Raw genomic sequence first — 19,388 nt, 5'->3', positions numbered from 1 at the left:
AGGCTGTGGTTTGAGAACTGTAGACTAGCATACAAGGGGGGGTTTTGTTGGGCTTAAAGATGGGAATGCTTGTTGGCTGAGTGTAATGAGAGAGAAGATAAGTCTTATAGAAGGCAGTGTGGTTGGAGATGAGAGTCTTCCCACTTTCCATCTCCAGTTGGGAGGGAAAGGGGAGGGCATGAGAGGTGTAGGAGTGGGAGAAAGGAGAGCTCACATTAGAGCTTTTCTCTTCAGTAAGTTTGGAGAGAAGAATATCTTCTGAAGAGCAGGAGAAATGGATTAGAGATGGGAGAAAAAGAATAAGTTTAGAGCAGACTCTTTGGGAACGCGGGGCCTGATACACTAACGGATTAAAGGATTCTGGAGCAGTTTTAGAGGTTCACCTGTGCTTGAAAAATTAAGTTGCCAAACTACAGTAATCAGCTTGGTTTTTGACATTTTCCCATATTACATCTTCCCATAGTACTTGAAGTAGAAACAAAAAAAGTAGATAGCAGGGTTTACTTGCGTTGAAGGGATGGACAAGGAGCAAGAAATCTTAAGTTTGTGGGTACTTCTTGATCTACTTTGAATATTTATTTGCTCACTCTATTTTAAATTATTTGTCACTCCAGCAGTCCATTGATAGGAATTGTTTTTGGTTCTGGATCATTCTTCTAACCAAAATGCTGCCTCCTAAATTTGGAGCCCCACCTCCCGATAAGAGTTGGTTGACTGTTTCTCTGTGGCTCTAGTGGTAATGGCCTTAGTAGAAACTATAGGGATGAGTTACATCTGTCAAGGGAAGTTCTGACTTAGTGGATGTCTAACATGTGCCAGGCACACATTAGAGATTAAACAGTCAATACACAGTCATGATCCTTGCTCTCGTGGAGTTGATACTAGTCAAGAACTGAGGTGAGTCTTCATATAGGGTAAGCCCAGGAGGACCTCATATTCTGCGACTAAAATGCATTTATTTAAGTGGGACCAAAATTTTATAGTAAAAATGGGGGGGTTTTTAGAATTTTTATCTAGAAAAAAATGAAACAAACTTTGAAAATAAGTTCATTTTGACAAAATCTAGCTTTTATTCCAACAACACATTAATTCTTAGAATGAGTCAAGTGGGTTTTTTGTCAGGGGGGTATGAGTTTTCAGACATAATAACACTTCATGTTTGACTTTCATAGCATAATCATAAAAGGAGTTATTTTTCCAAAAGTTTTTGAGGACGTCATCAATTTCCCCAAGGCCTCTCTTAACCCTTTGATATTGAATTCATTTTCTTTTGATGTGGCACCATCCTTGTTTTTCTTGATTTTTCTCTTCATCTCTTGTTACCTGGTATAATGCTGCCAGGTCTTCATTTATCAGTCACTTTGCCTTAGCTCTGTGCTGTTGTCCAGCATCTCTAACAAGGGCTTCATGAAATCCTGTATCCTTTGCAAAGGTTGTATGTTTATTTGCATTTTAAAAAAAATAAATTTATTTATTTATTATTTATATTTTTGGCTGTGTTGGGTCTTTGTTGCGGTGCACGGGCTTCTCATTGTCGTGGCTTTTCTTGTTGTGCAGCACAGGCTCTAGGCACACGGGCTTCAATAGTTGTGGCACACGAGCTCAGTAGTTGTGGCTCGTGGGCTCTAGAGCGCAGTCTCAGTAGCTGGGGCGCACAGGCTTAGTTGCTCCACGGAATGTGGGATCTTCCCGGGCCAGGGCTCGAACCTGTGTCCCCTGCATTGGCAGGAGGATTCTTAACCACTGCGCCACCAGGGAAGTCCTTTATTTGCATTTTACTGTAGACATTTGACTAACGAGACACTGACAGAGGAGTAGGTATAGATGCTAGTCAAACCGGAAGGGCTAAGTGGGGACTTAACTGGTTTAAGCGGTCATATCATTTGTGAGTATCTTCCTCTTATAACAGGTTGTAATTTCCTGTCTGCTCTGGTGACTGCGGGGCATGATGAATTCCTATACAGCGTCCTGGAGGAACCTCTGAAGCAGACACCAGGGATGTTAGGCAGAGAGGGACAGGAAGAGTATTCCAGGCCCGGGGTTGGGTGTCTCTGTATACATCAGTTACATTAGTTAGATGGTGTGTATCTTTTTGTAGAAGAGGAAACTGAGTCTTTGAGAGATTGCTTCCCTGAGGTGTCACAGCTACTAAGTATCAGAACTGAGATTCATACAAGGTTATTTGACTCAAGTCTGTGTTCTCCCGATGTCCCATGCTGCTCTGCTTGTTTAAATTTGGGGGGTGGGGGTTGGTAATATGCCAAGTAGCCTTAGCCAAGGGATGCTTTGTCATCCAGTGAACCTTGGCAAAATCTGCTGGCAGGAAGTAAGAAAAGAAGGGATACCTCTCTTAGAGTACCTGCAATGGAGTTTTAAGAGCTTCTCAGACAGTGGAAATCACAAAGAAAAATTGAAAGACTGTATTGCATGTCACTCTTCTTAGCTTTAAACTCATCATTCCAAACATGAGTAGATGCACATCTGCGGCAAGCCCTCAGGGAGGTACTATTTCATTATATCTTCTAATGTAATGGTGCCTGAGTGTTTAAATGTTAAACTTTTTATTATAAAGTACTTTTTCATTTCTCTTTCATACTACAGCCAGAGCATTTTGTTGATCTTTTTCAAATTATGTGTATAACTAGATCATATATATGTATATATATATATATATTTTTTTTTTTTGGCTTTGTTGGGTCTTCATTGCTGCGCACGGGCTTTCTCTAGTCGTGGCGAGCGGGGGCTACTATTCCTTGTGGACTTCTCATTGTGGTGGCTTCTCTTGTTGTGGAGCACAGGCTCTAGGCACGCGGGCTTCAGTAGTTGTGGCATGCGGGCTTCAGTAGTTGTGGCTCACGGGCTCTAGAGTGCAGGCCCAGTAGTTGTGGCGCACAGGCTTAGTTGCTCCTTGGCATGTGGGATCTTCCCAGACCAGGGACCAAACCTGTGTCCCCTGCATTGGCAGGCGGATTCTCAACCACTGCGCCACCAGGGAAGCCCATAACTAGATCATATTATCGAAGTTTTTCTTTTTAGGGTAGCAAAGTGGACAGTGGTTCTGGTAAGGCTGAGATGACCCACTGGGCTATGGTGAGGGGGCGATCATCACTTTCTGCCTGGCTTTAAATACTCATCTTCAGAATGTTACCTCTCTTTAGCTGGCCCTTTGGTTCCCCACCGATTCCAGAATAAAAGGGAGGCCCGTGGGTTTGGCATATGAGAGCCCCTCCAGAGCCTGGCCCTTCTGCCCCCTGCCTCATCTTTGTCCTCCTGCAGCCTGCACACCCTGCTCTCTGGCTATTCCAACTGCACCAGTGGTTTGCGCCTACAAGCCCTTGCTCATGAGTTTTCCCTGCCTCTAATGCTCTTTATCCCCACCCATTCCAACCTTCTTCCCTTAGGCAGAGAGCAACCTCTTTCAAGACTTAGCTGAAGCCCAACCTTCTCTCTGTGATGCATATTGACTCCCACTCACAGTTGCAACCAGCTCTTCTCTCCATTGCGTGCCCCTCCCTATAGCCATGGTTTTAAATTTTTTATTTTCCCAACTCATGTCATTATTCTGTATACTCTAGTTGGTCTACTGTTTATTTATTTATTTGGCTGCGCTGGGTCTTAGTTGTGGCACATGGGATCTTCTTTGCGGCATGTGGGATTTTATTTTATTTTTTTGCAGCATGCGGGATCTTTGTTGTGGCATGTGGGATCTAGTTCCCTGACCAGGGATCAAACCCAGGCCCCCTGCATTGGGAGTGCAGAGTCTTAACCACCAGGGAAGTCCCTGCTTACGGTAGTTTTTATGGAAGAAGACACTCTTTAGATTCTCTCCTCCCCATTTTATTTTAATTTTGAAACAATAACAAACATACAGAAAAGTTGTGAGTATAATACAAATGCCCCATTTGGGAGATGTTGCCAAAATAATACCCAGTAACCCTCAAATACTTTAGTATGTGTTAAAAAAGATTTTTTTTTTTTACATAGCTACATTACAATCATCAAAATCAGAAAATTAGTATTAATTTTGATGCAGTACTACTATGTAATACTTGGACCTCCCATTTGTGTGTGTGTGTGTAAGTGTGAGTGTATATTAAAGATATAGTTCAGAATCACATGTTGCATTTTGTTGTCATGTCTCTTTAGTCTTCTTATTCTGAAATAACTCCTCAATGTTTCCTAGACTTTTATGAACTTGACATTTAGGCTATTAATTTGTAAAAGGTTCTTCAGTTTGGGTTTATCTGATGTTTCCTCAGGAATTAAGTTCTACTCTGTGGCAGGAATATAATAGTATTCTGCGTTCTTTTCATTGCATTCTTCCAGGTGGTACACTATTTCAATTCGTCCCACTGCTTGATTGAGGACATGTCTCCCAGGATTCTCCATTCTTTTTCCCTTTGTAATTAAGAAGTATACTAGGAATATCCTCATCCTATCCTTACCAAACTTTTAATTTGCTTATTTATTCCAGCATAGACTCATGATTTCCTATTTTAGTTATTATTAAATGATCTCTATCATTATTTGTTTTGATGCTCAAATTTGATGTCACAGATTTGGTCAGTAGGAACCCATCCATACTAGCTTTTGTGTCCCATTGGTATGTCCTAAGCATATGTTGAGCACTGCCTTTTTTCTAGCACAAGGTATTTCCCAGCCCTGGCCCTGGAATCAGACATTTCTTCCAGGAGCCCTGGTTCCTTCTAGTGGAGAATGGTACTTAGAAGCCAGGATTTGGGCATTAAGTGTGCTTATTATAATTGGGATGTCTGTGCCAGGCCCTTCAGTGGCTAGAGCTAGAGAATATATGTATCTGTGTATGTATCTGTAATATCTGTAATAATGTACATACATACATTTGTATTTGTATTTCTTTTATCTCTCTCTCTCCATGATTTCACATAGTTACATCTAATTCCAGTTCAGTGTGGTAGGGTTCATTCTTATTTTCTCCCTATCCATATTTGTAACTCTCTTCTCTAATAGTAATAAGCTTGGTTTTCATTATATATTTACTTACTTGATCAGTCTTGATCTATTCCCCCGTGTGTAACCAGTCTCCCTCTGTTGTAGCCCCCCTCCTCTGTGGCTGCCGTCCTCACCCCATTTGAACTCTGACATCGTAGGCAAGGCAGTCACTGCTGTCTCCTCCTGCCATAGACATGCTTCTCAACTGCTTGGACTCTGCCTGGCCATCCTTCATGGAAGCCCTCCTGTCCACTTAGGCTCTGGCATCCCACACTGGACTGCCTTCCAGATGCTCTTTTTTAATCCTCTTGGGTTCTAATACTAGTCTAGTCAACTTCTTTCTACTGACATAGATGCTTTCGTTACCCAGTGCCAGGCCTTTCCCCTACTTATACATCCTTCTTACCCCTTTTGAGTTCTGACACTCCAAGCCAGGCCACCTCCTGTGTAGACCCCCTCCTTATCCTCCTGGAGCCCTGACTTTTCCTTACCAGGGAACCCTCCTCACCCCACTTGGGCTCCAGAACTCTGTGCCAGTTTGTTCCATCTGGGGGATATCATCCTCTCCATGCTTGTGCTGTGACATCCTGCTCACGACTACTCTTCTCCCAGGTGGTCACCTTTCTTAACTTGGTCCGCTTCTGCCACCATTGCACCCCAACTCTCTGTCTCTGTCTCTCTCTGTCTCTGTCTCTCTGTCTCTCTGTCTCTCTCTCTCTCTCTCTCTCACACACACACACACACACACACACACACACACACACACACCCCTCTACCTTGCTTGGGCTCATTTAATGGCTTTGAACTGAACTATTAGCAAGTGAAGTGGGAGAGCTTTTTAAAATTTGTAATGGTTTTCTATTTTAGTACTTAAGACACTGGAGTGGAATCCCATCATATACACACTATTCCAGGTCACTCATACATGTGTGGGAATGATTATACTGAAAGTCCATTCAGTGGAGTGAGATTAGAAAAGTGAGTCATCTATCTACTCTCTGTTGGACTCAGTTCCTAAGTTCACCTGGAGGGTAAGCAGCTCACCAAGCTGACAGATTTGAACAGAGACAGTTTTCATTCAGTAGGTCCCCCAAACTTGGGTCATCTGCTTTGTTTCTATACAAACCAAGTCTGCTGTACATTGGAGTCATCTTAAGGGCATTTTTACAGGTGATTTTGACTGTGAGGCATTTGACTCTATGTGCAATCTCTGGGACCTGCCCCTGCACTTCTCACAAAGGCTTGTGATAGCCCACATTAGTGAGGTCATGTGTGTAGGAATCCTTGAGTGCTGCCTGAACTGTTCTCAAGTTTAAGAATTTGTATTGCCTCACACAAAACAAAAGCTCCTTCATTTGACTGTCAGGTCAGGGAGTAAGGACAGACCCTGGGACAAAGTTACCTGACCCATGATTTGGCAAGAGAAGCTTGGATCAAGGCCGGTGCCTGGGAAGCAGACTCTTCCCATTTTGGCTTTTTCCCATCAGGGCTCTGCTGATTGGGTCATGATAATGCTCCCTTTAATTTAACAATTTGATCCAAAAGCCTACACTAAATAAAACACTTGGGAAAGAGTTCCAGCTCCCCCACCTAAACTATTACTCCTTGTTGTATATGTCTTTTTCCCACGTAGGACCGTGGCCTTCTTAAGTGCAGGGACCCTTTGTGACTGGGATTTTTGGCCCCAGCCTTGGACTGAGCCCACCACATATTGATGCTCTGCATTGCAAACTCGAGCAGTTGCATTAAGGTAGCAAGTTGAGCAGGCGCCGAGATGTTTGGAACTCCTTTAGCTGTCCCGGGAGGAGCAGCGTAATGGAGTGTTTGTTTCCTGTCTCTGGATTGGGAAGTAGTGTTTACTCCATGCTGACAGACAAGTACAGAATGGAGTGGAGGGTCTCCATATCCTCACCTGCACCCTTGCAGGCAGTGTGAAGCTGTTGTGTCCGCACTAATGAAGCAGTACAGGAAACGCCACTGGATAAAGTTCAGCTGTGAACCCTGGCCTCCCAACAGGGGAAAAGAGGGATCCTTTGAAGAAGACAGCTGGGTTTTGGTTTCAAGACCTTAACACTGCCATCACTAGCTATTCATCTGTCAGTGCACAGGGGACAACATGTGGGGAACAGTTGTGCCCAGTCAGGCTGAAGGAAGAAAGAGATGGCTGATTTCCAGGGTAGCTACAAAACCTCCCATGGCTGAGGGTTCTGCTTAGCGTAGCCAAAAAGAATCGATTTGGTGAGGTCGAGGCTGAGTGTGAGAACCTGGGCACAGTCTGCTGTGGGCTGGGTGGCCGTACCATGTCAACCTCCTGCATCCTCACAGCCCGGGAGGACGCGGAGGTGTGAGGTTCCGGGCCCAAACTATGTTGGTCAGTTGAACCTAGTGGGCAAAACTGCTTCCTGTATACCACAGTCCTAAGTTATCAGAGAAGACAGCCTGTCCCAAGTCACTTGATCAGGACTTACTAAAATAACTTCAGCTTTTCTCTCATTTGCTTGAAGCCATGGTTTCCTTACAAGAAAATATTTTCTCTTCTTGCTTCCCCTCGTCCCCTTCCTGCTGGATTTAACTAGTGGTATTTTTTTCTTTCAGGGGAAAAAAAAAAGATATTTGTAATCCTTGGTTGAATTTGTTTACTACCAGCCCTCTAATCTGGGCAGGAGTTTTCTTCTGAGGGGATTTATTGTTCCTTCTATAATGGCTTTTAACTCAGCTGAGGTTTATTTTAACAGAATAGGAAGGGAGAAACTTATCTCCTCCCTAATCCCTCTTGAATGTTTACGTTACTCTGCCAAAGTAAATGCTTTGTAAAGTGGCAGCAGTCATTTGCTCTGTAATAATCAATATGCAGCTGCCAGAGCTGATTGAAACATATTAACATAAGTGATAATACTGTCATAGAAGTGAAAAGTTAAGTTGCTTATCAGTATATTGTGATAAGCTACTTAAATTTTACAGTAGCATGTGCTGGCTTCAGACAGACGTTAATGACAGAGAACTGTGCGCTTTATCTGTCCTCTCTATTGCCTCTCACTTCATTTATTACCCTCAACGGTACAGCTGGTAATCTGTCCAGGGCGCTGATTTCCCTCTGCTTGGCAGGATGGAGTCAGTGCTCCACTCTATCAGTAACGGATACTGTTAGCGCAGCGGGGCAGATGTGAGCAGGACAGCAAGCGCTTGGTATGACGCTCTTCCCACATGAGTATTTGATATTGCTTTGGAAAAGTTTCTTATGGAGAACAAAGCCATTTAAATTTTAAGTGAAAAAACTTCTTGGGAGTAGGGGTATGTTTCAACAATAATTCTATAGCAACAATGCACCTTCGTTGTTAGTCTTTGTTTGGTTTTGTTTGTTCTATCAACACTGAGCACTGAGGGTCTGCCAGGCTCCATGCTTGGTCCTGGGAAGACAAAGTAAAGAAAGATGTGATCCTTCCTCTTCGTCATGCTCAGTCTGCTGGGAAGACGGACACGCCATTGAGTGCCACATGGTGTGTGGACTGTTATAACAGGAGTTTGCACGTGACAGGGCAGCACAGAAAAAAGGGAATTAGGGCATGAGAGGCGGGGATGGGGAGGGGGTGGGGGACTGTTAGGAGGATGAGTAGAAATCAGCTAGACTAGATCATGAAGGTCAGAGGGAGAAAAGTGCCAAGTGTATGCAGTGCAAGCTCAGGCAGGCTTGAGGATGCCTGGACATTCCTCGGAGCGTGGCTGCAACGAGAGGAACATGCATGTGGGGCTGCAGGGCAAGGACAGCCGGAGACACAGTCAGGGACCTGACAGAGGAGCCTTGAACACTGTCCTAAGAAGTCCCGTAGTGACGGGGCACCACTGCAGGAATTTAATCCAACGTGCTACTTAGATTCGCATTTTAGAAAGACCATTGTATGAGCCACACAGAGGGTGGAGTAAGGTCAGGACCAGGCTGTCATCAGAGTTAAGGGACATGATGGTCAGAACCCGGTGGAGGGCAGGGTGGGGTGCAGAGTTAGAGCTCTTTCTTCAGTAAGTACAGGGAAGGGTGCATTGTAGTAGAAGGTTTGATGAGTGGTTTCAGGCTCATGGAGCCTTTGGGACACCTTGCACATGGCAGCAGTGGAAGTGCTGTATGTGTGTGTGGCTGTGTGTGTCCAATCATGAGAAACTTGAACAGAAGCTTTCCTGGAAGGGGTGGGTGTGAGGCCTGGGGGGCTATTCAGAGATGGTTCCTGATTGCAGAGTCTGCTTTGAATTTCTTCTCTGTGAACCTGTTCTAGCTCTGAGGCATGGGAATAATTTATAATGGACATTCAATCTTCTGCCTTACACAGGCAATTTTTTAAAATCTCAGAAATAACTAGCATTTTACCAGTCTGCGTTTCCAGCACAGCCTATGACAGGAAGGCTCTTCACAATGTAGAGAGAAACCGAAATGTACCGTCTTGAATTAGCTCCTGGTTAAAGTTTTTGACCTGCGTACTAATATTCCATGTGTTTCCTCTTCTTCCCCCAGCTATCTCCCCTGGTTCGAAGTATTTTATAAGCTGCTTAACATCTTGGCAGATTACACGACAAAAGGACAGGTATTTGCCTTTTATTTTATTCTTTTTAACAAGTAAACTTTAACTTTCATGCCTTGTATTTCACTAAAACATTTACTAAAAAAGTAATGCATTCCCGTTACAGAAAGTTTGGGAAATTCAGAAAGCAGCAGGAAGGAAGAGAAAAATCACTCCTAATATGTGTCCCTACCCCGCCCCCTCCCCCCCAAATAAATATTGCTAGCATTTTGGGATGTTTTCTTCCTTTACTTTTTGAATTAAATAAATAATAAATAGACCCTTAGCATTCAGAGTTAATAGTCACCATCTTACATTCCCAAGCAGCTCCACAAGTTCATCGTATGTATTAAATAATAATTTTGCTGAGGCATAAATTTGAATTGCTGGGATTTGTGAGTAAAACACTTAACTGGCAAGTGACCTAACCAGCTGTCCCAGTTCCCATTTCAGTAGGGCTTTCTTGTGCTTTTACAGTAATTTTTTTTAGGGTCTGAAAATCACTTTAAAAGTTCAGCTCTACCTCACTGTACTTTTGGAAGAAATGGTATGTTGAAGTATCCTCCATGGGCGTCAAGGGGCAACTGGATATGTATTTAGACTTCTGATGCCCACAGTTTTTAGGTACCGTAATAATAGAAGCATTTCCCCCATGCTAATAAAAACATTGTAAATCTTTTTCACGGCTGCATGTCATGTACCATGTACCTTGGTTTACTGAGACATTTCCCTATTACTGGAAAATTTCATTATTTGGGATTTTTTTTCACTATTATAAGTATAGCTATTAGCATCTTTGAGCATAAACATTTTCTTCATTTTGGAATGTTTCCTTAAGAAGAGAATCTCAGATGGGCCATTTTAAGGTTAGTGGACATAAACATTTCAAAAACATTTGCCAAACTGCTTTCCAAAAGAATTGTACTGTTTTCTTAAAAGATAGATACCCTTTACTGGCAAAGTACAAGAGTGCCTGGGTCACCGTACTCTCACCAGTATCATTTGTTGAACTCACTGTGCTCTTGACAAGTGAACAGTTCTCATTGTTTTAATTGCATTTCTTTGATTATTAGTAAGTTGAATATTTGTCCATATATCTAACTTCTTATATTTTCCTTTTTTGTAAATGGCCTAAGATTTTTAATTAAAGAGATATATTATTATTAAATGTTAAAGAATTTTTTTCATCATATTTTCTACAGAACATTAGTTCTAAGAAATGCTCCATTCAAAAAGGGTTACCATAGTTGAGTGATATTGGGGTCAGGGAAAGGGAAAGCTGTTTCTCATTTTTGTCTCCTTAAGATTCATGTAATATAGGCTCTGAAAAGTCCTACAGTGGAGAAATCTGTGTAACCCAAATATTCCCAACTTATTTGGCCCCATATGCTTTCAATTCCATGACAAGTATTAACATTCTGAGACGCCAGTGTTTCCTGGAACACATTTTGGGAAATGCTATTTTTGGAGAAAAGGTGGAAGTTGTGTGAATAATGGATAAATCTTTAAGTTAGATTTACTTACTGGCAAATGTATTCCAGAGACCACAGTAAATGGAAGGAATAACTAATAGAAATGGCTCCCTGGATCACTACACTCACTCTGAAAGGATGCTTAGGTATCAGGGAATTCTGTCCTAAAAGAAGTGATGTACTCTTTGATGAATGAGTTAAGAGGCCACCTTGGATCTGTTCACTGATTGCTGATTCACAGTTCACTTTTGTCAAACATTCAGTTTTTCATTCAAAATTGAAAGGGGTCTTTAGTAAATAAAATTATATAGCATGTAGGCTCTTAACAGTCTTAGAATTGGAAGTTAACTCACATTTTTTTTCTCCCATATATAAGCTCCAGTCAGTTAAAAAAAAGAACCAAAAACTTACTAGACTTTGGAAAACATGTCTTGGGATACAGGAAAGATTGGGTAGGTACAAACTATGCATAGGGGAGATAGGATTATTACCCTGTAAAATTGGTGTATCCATCCTCTGTGCTGTTGCCCCAGATAAGGACCCTGCCTCTTGGAGTGTTAAAGACTGAGATCAGTGATGTGTTTTACTGAAGTCTGTTTCCCTTATACAAAGGACTCTTTTTATTAAATTTCTTCTGGTTAAAGGAATTATGACACAGATGATAGGTAGTCTGCCTACAACTGGCTTAATTGTTTGCAAGGTGTGGGTTATCAGATTAGAACATGAGGAAAGAGCTTTCATTAAAAAAAACAGAATCCCTTCCCCAAGTCCAGAAGTCATTGGGAAAGTTGGGCAGGGTAGGTAGGCTTCAGCTGGAGGCGTGGGGAGTGACCATGATGGCTCAGCATGGAGTGCCTGAGCCTAAGCTACATTATAAGAGTGTCTGTTTAATTCATTGACACAACAGGGTTATCAGGCCCTGAATAGGGCAATGATGGCTTCCCTGTGGAAGGGATGGCAGAGGGTGAGGAGGGCATCTAAGCCAGAGAGCAACCTGGCTGAGGGTGTTGGAGGCTGAGGAGTGAGGCATTTATTTATGTGGAACAGTGGTGACAGTGGCTTGGCATCATCTGGGCACCAGATATCAGAACTTCAATGAGATCTAGAGGAGCCACGTGGGAAAGAGGACAGCAGCAGTGGCCCAGCACTAGGGTGTTGGAGCCTGGGGTGAGGAGGGCTTTTGTTATTGGTGGGAGGTCTGAGGGAGGGAGGCAGACATTGGTGGCCCAGCATTGGATGTCAGTGTTCGAGCAGGGCAAGGAGGGCATCTAGATGGAGAGGGAGGTAGAGGCAGTGAAAAAAGATTGCTTACATACAAGCAAGTAAATATATTAAGAAAATAGGGGCAGGATTTTTCACTTTGTTAGATTATTGTTACAAATATGTAAAGGGAGGAAACTAGAATGATTCCCATGTTGGATTAGAATTAGAGCCATTGGTATGAACCCATGGCTTTCAACATATGTGATACAGAAAACGGAGATGTAACTGTGTATTGTAGGTCTGTGTGTGTGTGTGTGTGTGTGTGTGTGTGTGTGTGTGTATGTGTGTGTGTGTGATATTCCCTGTCTCTATCCACGGAAAGCGTCTGGGGTCAACTATACACAAGTAGCAATGAGCACACCAGAGTGCCCAAATCTTGGTTTCTAAATTCATTTTCTACTAAAAGGAACCAGGACTCCCTGAAGAAATGTCTAGTTCCAGAGCTGAGGCAGGGAAAAGTGTGAGTCTGGAATATCTTTTTGTGCCAAAAGTAATGTAGTGCTCAAAACATGGAGAGAGGGGAGGAGTCAAGATAGCAGAAGAGGAGGACGTAGAATTCACCTCTCCTCATAAGGACATCAAGAATACATCTACAAATGGAACAGTTCTCACAGAGCACCTGCTGAACACTAGTGGAAGACTTCGGACACCTAAAAGGACCAGAAAAATCCCCACGCAACCGGGTAGGACGAAAGAAAGACAAAAAGAAAAGAGGAAACAGAAAGGGACCAGCACCCCTGGTGGGGAGCTGAAGGTGAGGAGAGGTTCCTGCACTCAGAGAAACCCCCTCAGGGCAGGTAACTCAGCTGGGACAGAGAAGGAGCTTCAGGGCATCGGAGGGGAATGCAGCGACCGGTCTGTGGAAGGCAGGAGAGAGTAAGATGTGCGTGCGTGGTCTGTGCTGCAGCCCTGCGCACCCCAGCCTGAGTCGGGTGTCTTCTGGTGTGGAGGGGTGCTGGGTGCTGGAAAGTGGGGTTTGGAGAGTGGACCCAGGGAGGGGACACCTGTTGTCTGTGAAGAGACAGCCTGAAGGGACGGGAGTACGGAACTCCACAACCGGGGAAGTTTGCGGAAGCCCAGGCCACCGTAGAAGCAAGGCGCCATTGTTGAGTGGTGCACAAGGGCGGGGCGGCCAGGGCAACCCCCTTCCCCACCCATCGGTCCCTGCCTCCACGGGCACTGGGAGGGTCAACCATCTGAGCAGGATTGCCCTTCCCTCAAGCCAAGGCCCCCTCTGCCTGCGCAGGCTCCAGGATCCTGAGCGCTGCCTCCACCAAAGCCTCCTCGGGAATCAGCCCTGGGCGCCCCAACCTGAGACAGGAATCGGCCAAGGCAGGCAGGGGCTGAGTGCTAAAGCGTGGGGTTAGGAGAGCGGACCCAGGGTGAGAACTGCTATTGGCTGCATGGAGACAGGCGGAAGGGACTGGAGTGAGGAGCTCAGCTGTGTGGAGACAACCTGCGGGGACGGGAGTGAGGGGCTCCACGGCCAGGAACACTTCTGAGGAAGAGTGGTCTGCCTTGGAAGCGAGGCGCCATTGTTGAGTGGCACACAGTGGGCGGGGCCGCCATCTTCGGACTCTTTTCCCGCACGCCAGCGCTGCCTCCGCAGGAACTGGGAAGGACTCCCACCAGAGCGAGCAGGCCCCAGTCTGTTGCAACTTCCTGCCAGTCTCGCCACTGCAGGCACTAGAGGGGGATCCCACTGGAGGAAGCGCATGCACCCCACTTGTGGCCGCCTTATCCCTCCGCGGCCTGAGCAAGCAAGTGTGCCCCAGTCAGCCGCTGCTTTCGTCACCTCTCACCTGGGTGAAGACCAGATGCCTGAGGGTGGCCCACATGCAGAGGCAGAGGTGGGACCAAAACCAAAGCTGACTCCCAGGGGCTGTGCAACGAAGGCAGAGAAACAGAAATCTCTCCCTGCAGCTGCACAAGCTGCAGATTAAATCCCCGCGATCGGCGTGGTAAACCCTGCGTCTGTGGAATATCTGAAGGGACAACGAGTGCTCCCACAACTAGGACTGGTCTAGCTTTAGCAGCTGTGGATTTTGGGGGCAAGTACACGCGGGAATTGGACCTGGTCAGAGTCTGAGCTGCCCCCACTGTGCCCACAGCAGGCCCAGAGACCTGCCTAAAGGTATTGGAGGGCCTCCTGGAGAGGCGGGGGATGCTGTGGCTCACTGTGGGGGCAAAGACACTGACCGCAGAGGCCCCAGGAAAATATGTGTTTTTGGTTTCATTTTGTTCTGTTGTTGTTTTATTTATTTTTATTTTTTTAACATCTTTATTGGAGTATAACTGCTTTACAGTGGTGTGTTAGTTTCTACTTTATAACAAAGTGTATCAGCTACACATATACATATATCCCCATATCTCCTCCCTCTTGCATCTCCCTCCCACCCTCCCTATCCCACCCCTCTAGGTGGTCACAAAGCACAAAGCTGATCTCCCTGTGCTATGCGGCTGCTTCCCACTAGCTATCTATTTTACATTTGGTAGTGTATATATGTCCATGCCACTCTCTCACTTCGTCCCAGCTTACCCTTCCCCCTCCCTGTGTCCTCAAGTCCATTCTCTACGTCTGTGTCTTTATTCCTGTCCTGCCCCTAGGTTAGAACCATTTTTTTTTTTTTTTTTTAGATTCCATTTATATGTGTTAGCATACGGTATTTGTTTTTCTCTTTTTGACTTGCTTCACTCTGTATGACACACTCTAGGTCCATCCACCTCACTACAAATAACTCAATTTTGTTTCTTTTTATGGCTGAGTAATATTGCATTGTATATTTGTGCCAAATCCATTCATCTGTCGATGGACACTTAGGTTGCCTCCATGTCCTGGCTATTGTAAATAGAGCTGCAATGAACATTTTGGTACATGACTCTTTTTGAATTATGGTTTTCTCAGGGTATATGCCCAGTAGTGGGATTGATGGGTCGTATGGTAGTTCTATTGTTAGTTTTTTAAGGAACCTCCATACTGTTCTCCATAGTGGCTGTATCAATGTACATTCCCACCAACAGTGCAGGAGGGTTCCCTTTTCTCCACACCCTCTCCAGCATTTATTGTTTGTAGATTTTTTTGATGATGGCCATTCTGACTGGTGTGAGGTGATACCTCATTGTAGTTTTGATTTGCATTTCTCTAATGATTAGTGATGTTGCGTATCCTTTCATGTGTTTGTTGGCAATCTGTATATATTCTTTGGAGAAATGTGTATTTAGGTCTTCTGCCCATTTTTGGATTGGGTTGTTTTTTTTTTTTGATATTGAGCTGCATGAGCTGCTTGTAAATTTGAAGATTAATCCTTTGTCAGTTGCTTCATTTGAAAATATTTTCTCCCATTCTGAGGGCTGTCTTTTCGTCTTGTTTATGGTTTCCTTTGCTGTGCAAAAAGCTTTTAAGTTTTATTAGGTCCCATTTCTTTATTTTTGTTTTTATTTCCATTTCTCTAGGAGGTGGGCCAAAAAGGATCTTGCTGTGATTTATGTCATACAGTGTTCTGCCTATGTTTTCCTCCGAGAGTTTTATAGTGTCTGGCTTTACATTTAGGTCTTTAATCCATTTTGAGTTTGTCTTTGTGTATGGTGTTAGGGAGTGTTCTAATTTCATTCTTTTACATGTAGCTGTCCAGTTTTCCCAGCACCACTTATTGAAGAGGCTGTCTTTTCTCCATTGTATATTTTTGCCTCCTTTATCAAAAATAAGGTGACCATATGTGCATGGGCTTATCTCTGGGCTTTCTATCCTGTTCCATTGATCTATATTTCTGTTTTTGTGCCAGTACGATACTGGCTTGATTACTGTAGCTTTGTAGTATAGTCTGAAGTCAGGGAGCCTGATTCCTCCAGCTCCATTTTTCTTTTTCAAGACTGCTTTGGCTATTCAGGGTCTTTTGTGTTTCCATACAAATTGTGACATTTTTTGTTCTAGTTCTGTGAAAAATGTCAGTGGTAGTTTGATAGGGATTGTATTGAATCTGTAGATTGCCTTGGGTAGTATAGTCATTTTCACAATGTTGATTCTTCCAATCCAAGAACATGGTATATCTCTCCATCTGTTTGTATTATCTTTAATTTCTTTCATCAGTGTCTTACAGTTTTCTGCATACAGGTCTTTTCTCTCCTTAGGTAGATTTATTCCTAGGTATTTTATTGTTTTTGTTGCAGTGGTAAATGGGAGTGTTTCCTTAATTTCTCTTTCAGATTTTTCATCATTAGTGTATAGGAATGCCAGAGGTTTCTGTGCATTAATTTTGTATCCTGCTACTTTACCAAATTCATTGATTAGCTCTAGTAGTTTTCTGGTAGCATCTTTAGGATTCTCTATGTATAGTATCATGTCATCTGCAAACAGTGACAGCTTTACTTCTTCTTTTCCGATTTGGATTCCTTTTATTTCTTTTTCTTCTCTGATTGCTGTGGCTAAAACTTCCAGAACTGCGTTGAATAATAGTGGTGAGAGTGGACATCCTTGTCTTGTTTCTGAGGAAATGGTTTCAGTTTTTCACCATTGAGAATGATGTTGGCTGTGGGTTTGTCATGTATGGCCTTTACTATGTTGAGGTAAGTTCCCTCTGTGCCTACTTTCTGGAGGGTTTTTATCATAAATGGGTGTTGAATTTTGTCGGAAGCTTTTTCTCCATCTGTTGAGTTGATCATATGGTTTTTCTCCTTCAATTTGTTAATATGGTTTATCACATTGATTGATTTGCATATATTGAAGAATCCTTTCATTCCTGGGATAAATCCCACTTGATCATGGTATATGATCCTTTTAATGTGCTCTTGGATTCTGTTTGCTAGTATTTTGTTGAGAATTTTTGCATCTATGTTCGTCACTGATATTGGCCTGTAGTTTTCTTTCTTTGTGACATCTTTGCCTGGTTTTGGTGTCAGGGTGATGGTGGCCTCATAGAATGAGTTTGGGAGTGTTCCTCCTTCTACTATATTTTGGAAGAGTTTGAGAAGGATGGGTGTTAGCTCTTCTCTAAATGTTTGATAGAATTCACCTGTGAAGCCATCTGGTCCTGGGCTTTTGTTTGTTGGAAGATTTTTAGTCACAATATTAGTTTCAGTGCTTGTGATTGGTCTGTTCAGATTTTATATTTCTTACTGGTTCAGTCTCAGAAGGTTGTGCTTTTCTAAGAATTTCTCCATTTCTTCGAAGTTGTCCATTTTATTGGCATATAGTGGCTTGTAGTAATCGCTCATGATCCTTTGTATTTCTGCAGTGTCAGTTGTTACTTCTCCTTCTTCATTTCTAATTCTATTGATTTCAGTCTTCTCCCTTTTTTTCTTGATGAGTCTGGCTAATGGTTTATCAATTTTGTTTATCTTCTCAAAGAACCAGCTTTTAGTTTTATTGATCTTTGCTATCGTTTCCTTCATTTCTTTTTCATTTATTTCTGATCTGATCTTTATGATTTCTTTCCTTCTACTAACTTTGGGGTTTTTTTCTTCTTTCTCTAATTGCTTTAGGTTTAAGGTTAGGTTGTTTATTTGAGATGTTTCTTGTTTCTTGAGGTAGGATTATATTGCTATAAACTTCCCTCTTAGGACTGCTTTTGCTGCATCCCATAGGTTTTGGGTCATCATGTTTTCACTGTCATTTGTTTCTAGGTATTTTTTGATTTCCTCTTTGATTTCTTCAGTGATCTCTTGGTTATTTAGTAGTGTATTGTTTAACCTCCATGTGTTTGTATTTTTTACAGATTTTTTTTTCCTGTAGTTGATATCTACTCTCATAGCATTGTGGTCGGAAAAGATACTTGATACGGTTTCAGTTTTCTTAAATTTACCAAGGCTTGATTTGTGACCCAAGATATGATCTATCCTGGAGAATGTTCCATGAGCACTTGAGAAGAAAGTGTATTCTGTTGCTTTTGGATGGAATGTCCTATAAATATCAATTAAGTCCATCTTGTTTAATGAATCATTTAAAGCTTGTGTTTCCTTATTTATTTTCATTTTGGATGATCTGTCCATTGGTGAAAGTGGGGTGTTAAAGTCCCCTACTATGATTGTGTTACTGTCGATTTCCACTTTTATGGCTGTTAGCATTTGCCTTATGTATTGAGGTGCTCCTATGTTGGATGCATAAATATTTACAATTGTTATATCTTCTTCTTGGATTGATCCCTTGATCAGTATGTAGTGTCCTTCTTTGTCTCTTGTGATAGTCTTTATTTTAAAGGCGATATTGTCTGATATGAGAATTGCTCCTCCAGCTTTCTTTTGATTTCTATATGCATGGAATATCTTTTTCCATCCCCTCACTTTCAGTCTGTGTGTGTCCCTAGGTCTGAAGTGGGTCTCTTGTAGACAGCATATATATGGGTCTTGTTTTTGATCCATTCAGCCACTCTATGTCTTTCGTTGGAGAATTTAATCCATTTACATTTAAGGTAGTTATCAATATGTATGTTCCTATTACCATTTTCTTAATTGTTTTGGGTTTGTTATTGTAGGTCTTCTCCTTCTGTTGTGTTTCCTGCCTAGAGAAGTTCCTTTAGCATTTGATGTAAAGCTGGTTTGGTGGTGCTGAATTCTCTTAGCCTTTGCTTGTCTGTAAAGGTTTTAATTTATCCATTGAAGCTGAATGAGACCCTTGCTGGTTAGAATCATCTTGGTTGTAGGTTTTTCCCTTTCATCACTTTAAATATGTCCTGCTACTCCCTTCTGGCTTGCAGAGTTTCTGCTGAAAGATCGGCTTTTAACCTTATGGGGATTCCCTTGTATGTTATTTGTTGTTTTTCCCTTGCTGCTTTTAATATTTTTTTGTGTATTTAATTTTTGGTAGTTTGATTAATATCTCTCTTGGTCTCTTTCTCCTTGGATTTATCCTGTATGGGACTCTCTGCACTTCCTGGGCTTGACTGACTATTTCCTTTCCCATATTAGGGAAGTTTTGAACTATCATCTGTTGAAATATTTTCTCAGTCCCTTTCTTTTTCTCTTTTTCTCCTGCGACCCTTATAATTCGAATGTTGGTGCATTTAATATTATCCTGGAGGTCTCTGAGACTGTCCTCAATTCTTTTCATTCTTTTTTCTTTATTCTGCTCTGCAGTACTTATTTCCACTATTTTATCTTCCAGGTCACTTATCTGTTCTGACTCAGTTATTCTGCTATTGAT

General features: G+C 42.6%; 1 protein-coding gene across 8 annotated transcripts in view; it reads left to right on the top strand.

Annotated features, from left to right (window-relative positions):
* The window catches only part of DENND1A (DENN domain containing 1A), a 534,065-nt gene that overhangs the window by 247,974 nt on the left and 266,703 nt on the right, over positions 1-19,388 (top strand). For all 8 annotated transcript variants that reach the window (XM_059925586.1, XM_059925584.1, XM_059925585.1 and 5 more), the window contains exon 6: positions 9,473-9,542. In XM_059925586.1, coding sequence (XP_059781569.1) covers positions 9,473-9,542 — 70 coding nt within the window. The remainder of the gene's footprint in view (positions 1-9,472; positions 9,543-19,388) is intronic.

This window comes from Balaenoptera ricei, chromosome 6 (assembly GCF_028023285.1).
Source record: "Balaenoptera ricei isolate mBalRic1 chromosome 6, mBalRic1.hap2, whole genome shotgun sequence".
In the NCBI taxonomy this organism is placed as follows: Eukaryota; Metazoa; Chordata; class Mammalia; order Artiodactyla; family Balaenopteridae; genus Balaenoptera; species Balaenoptera ricei.
Note: the sequence above shows the minus strand (reverse complement) of the source record. Positions and strands in the feature narration are given on the sequence as shown.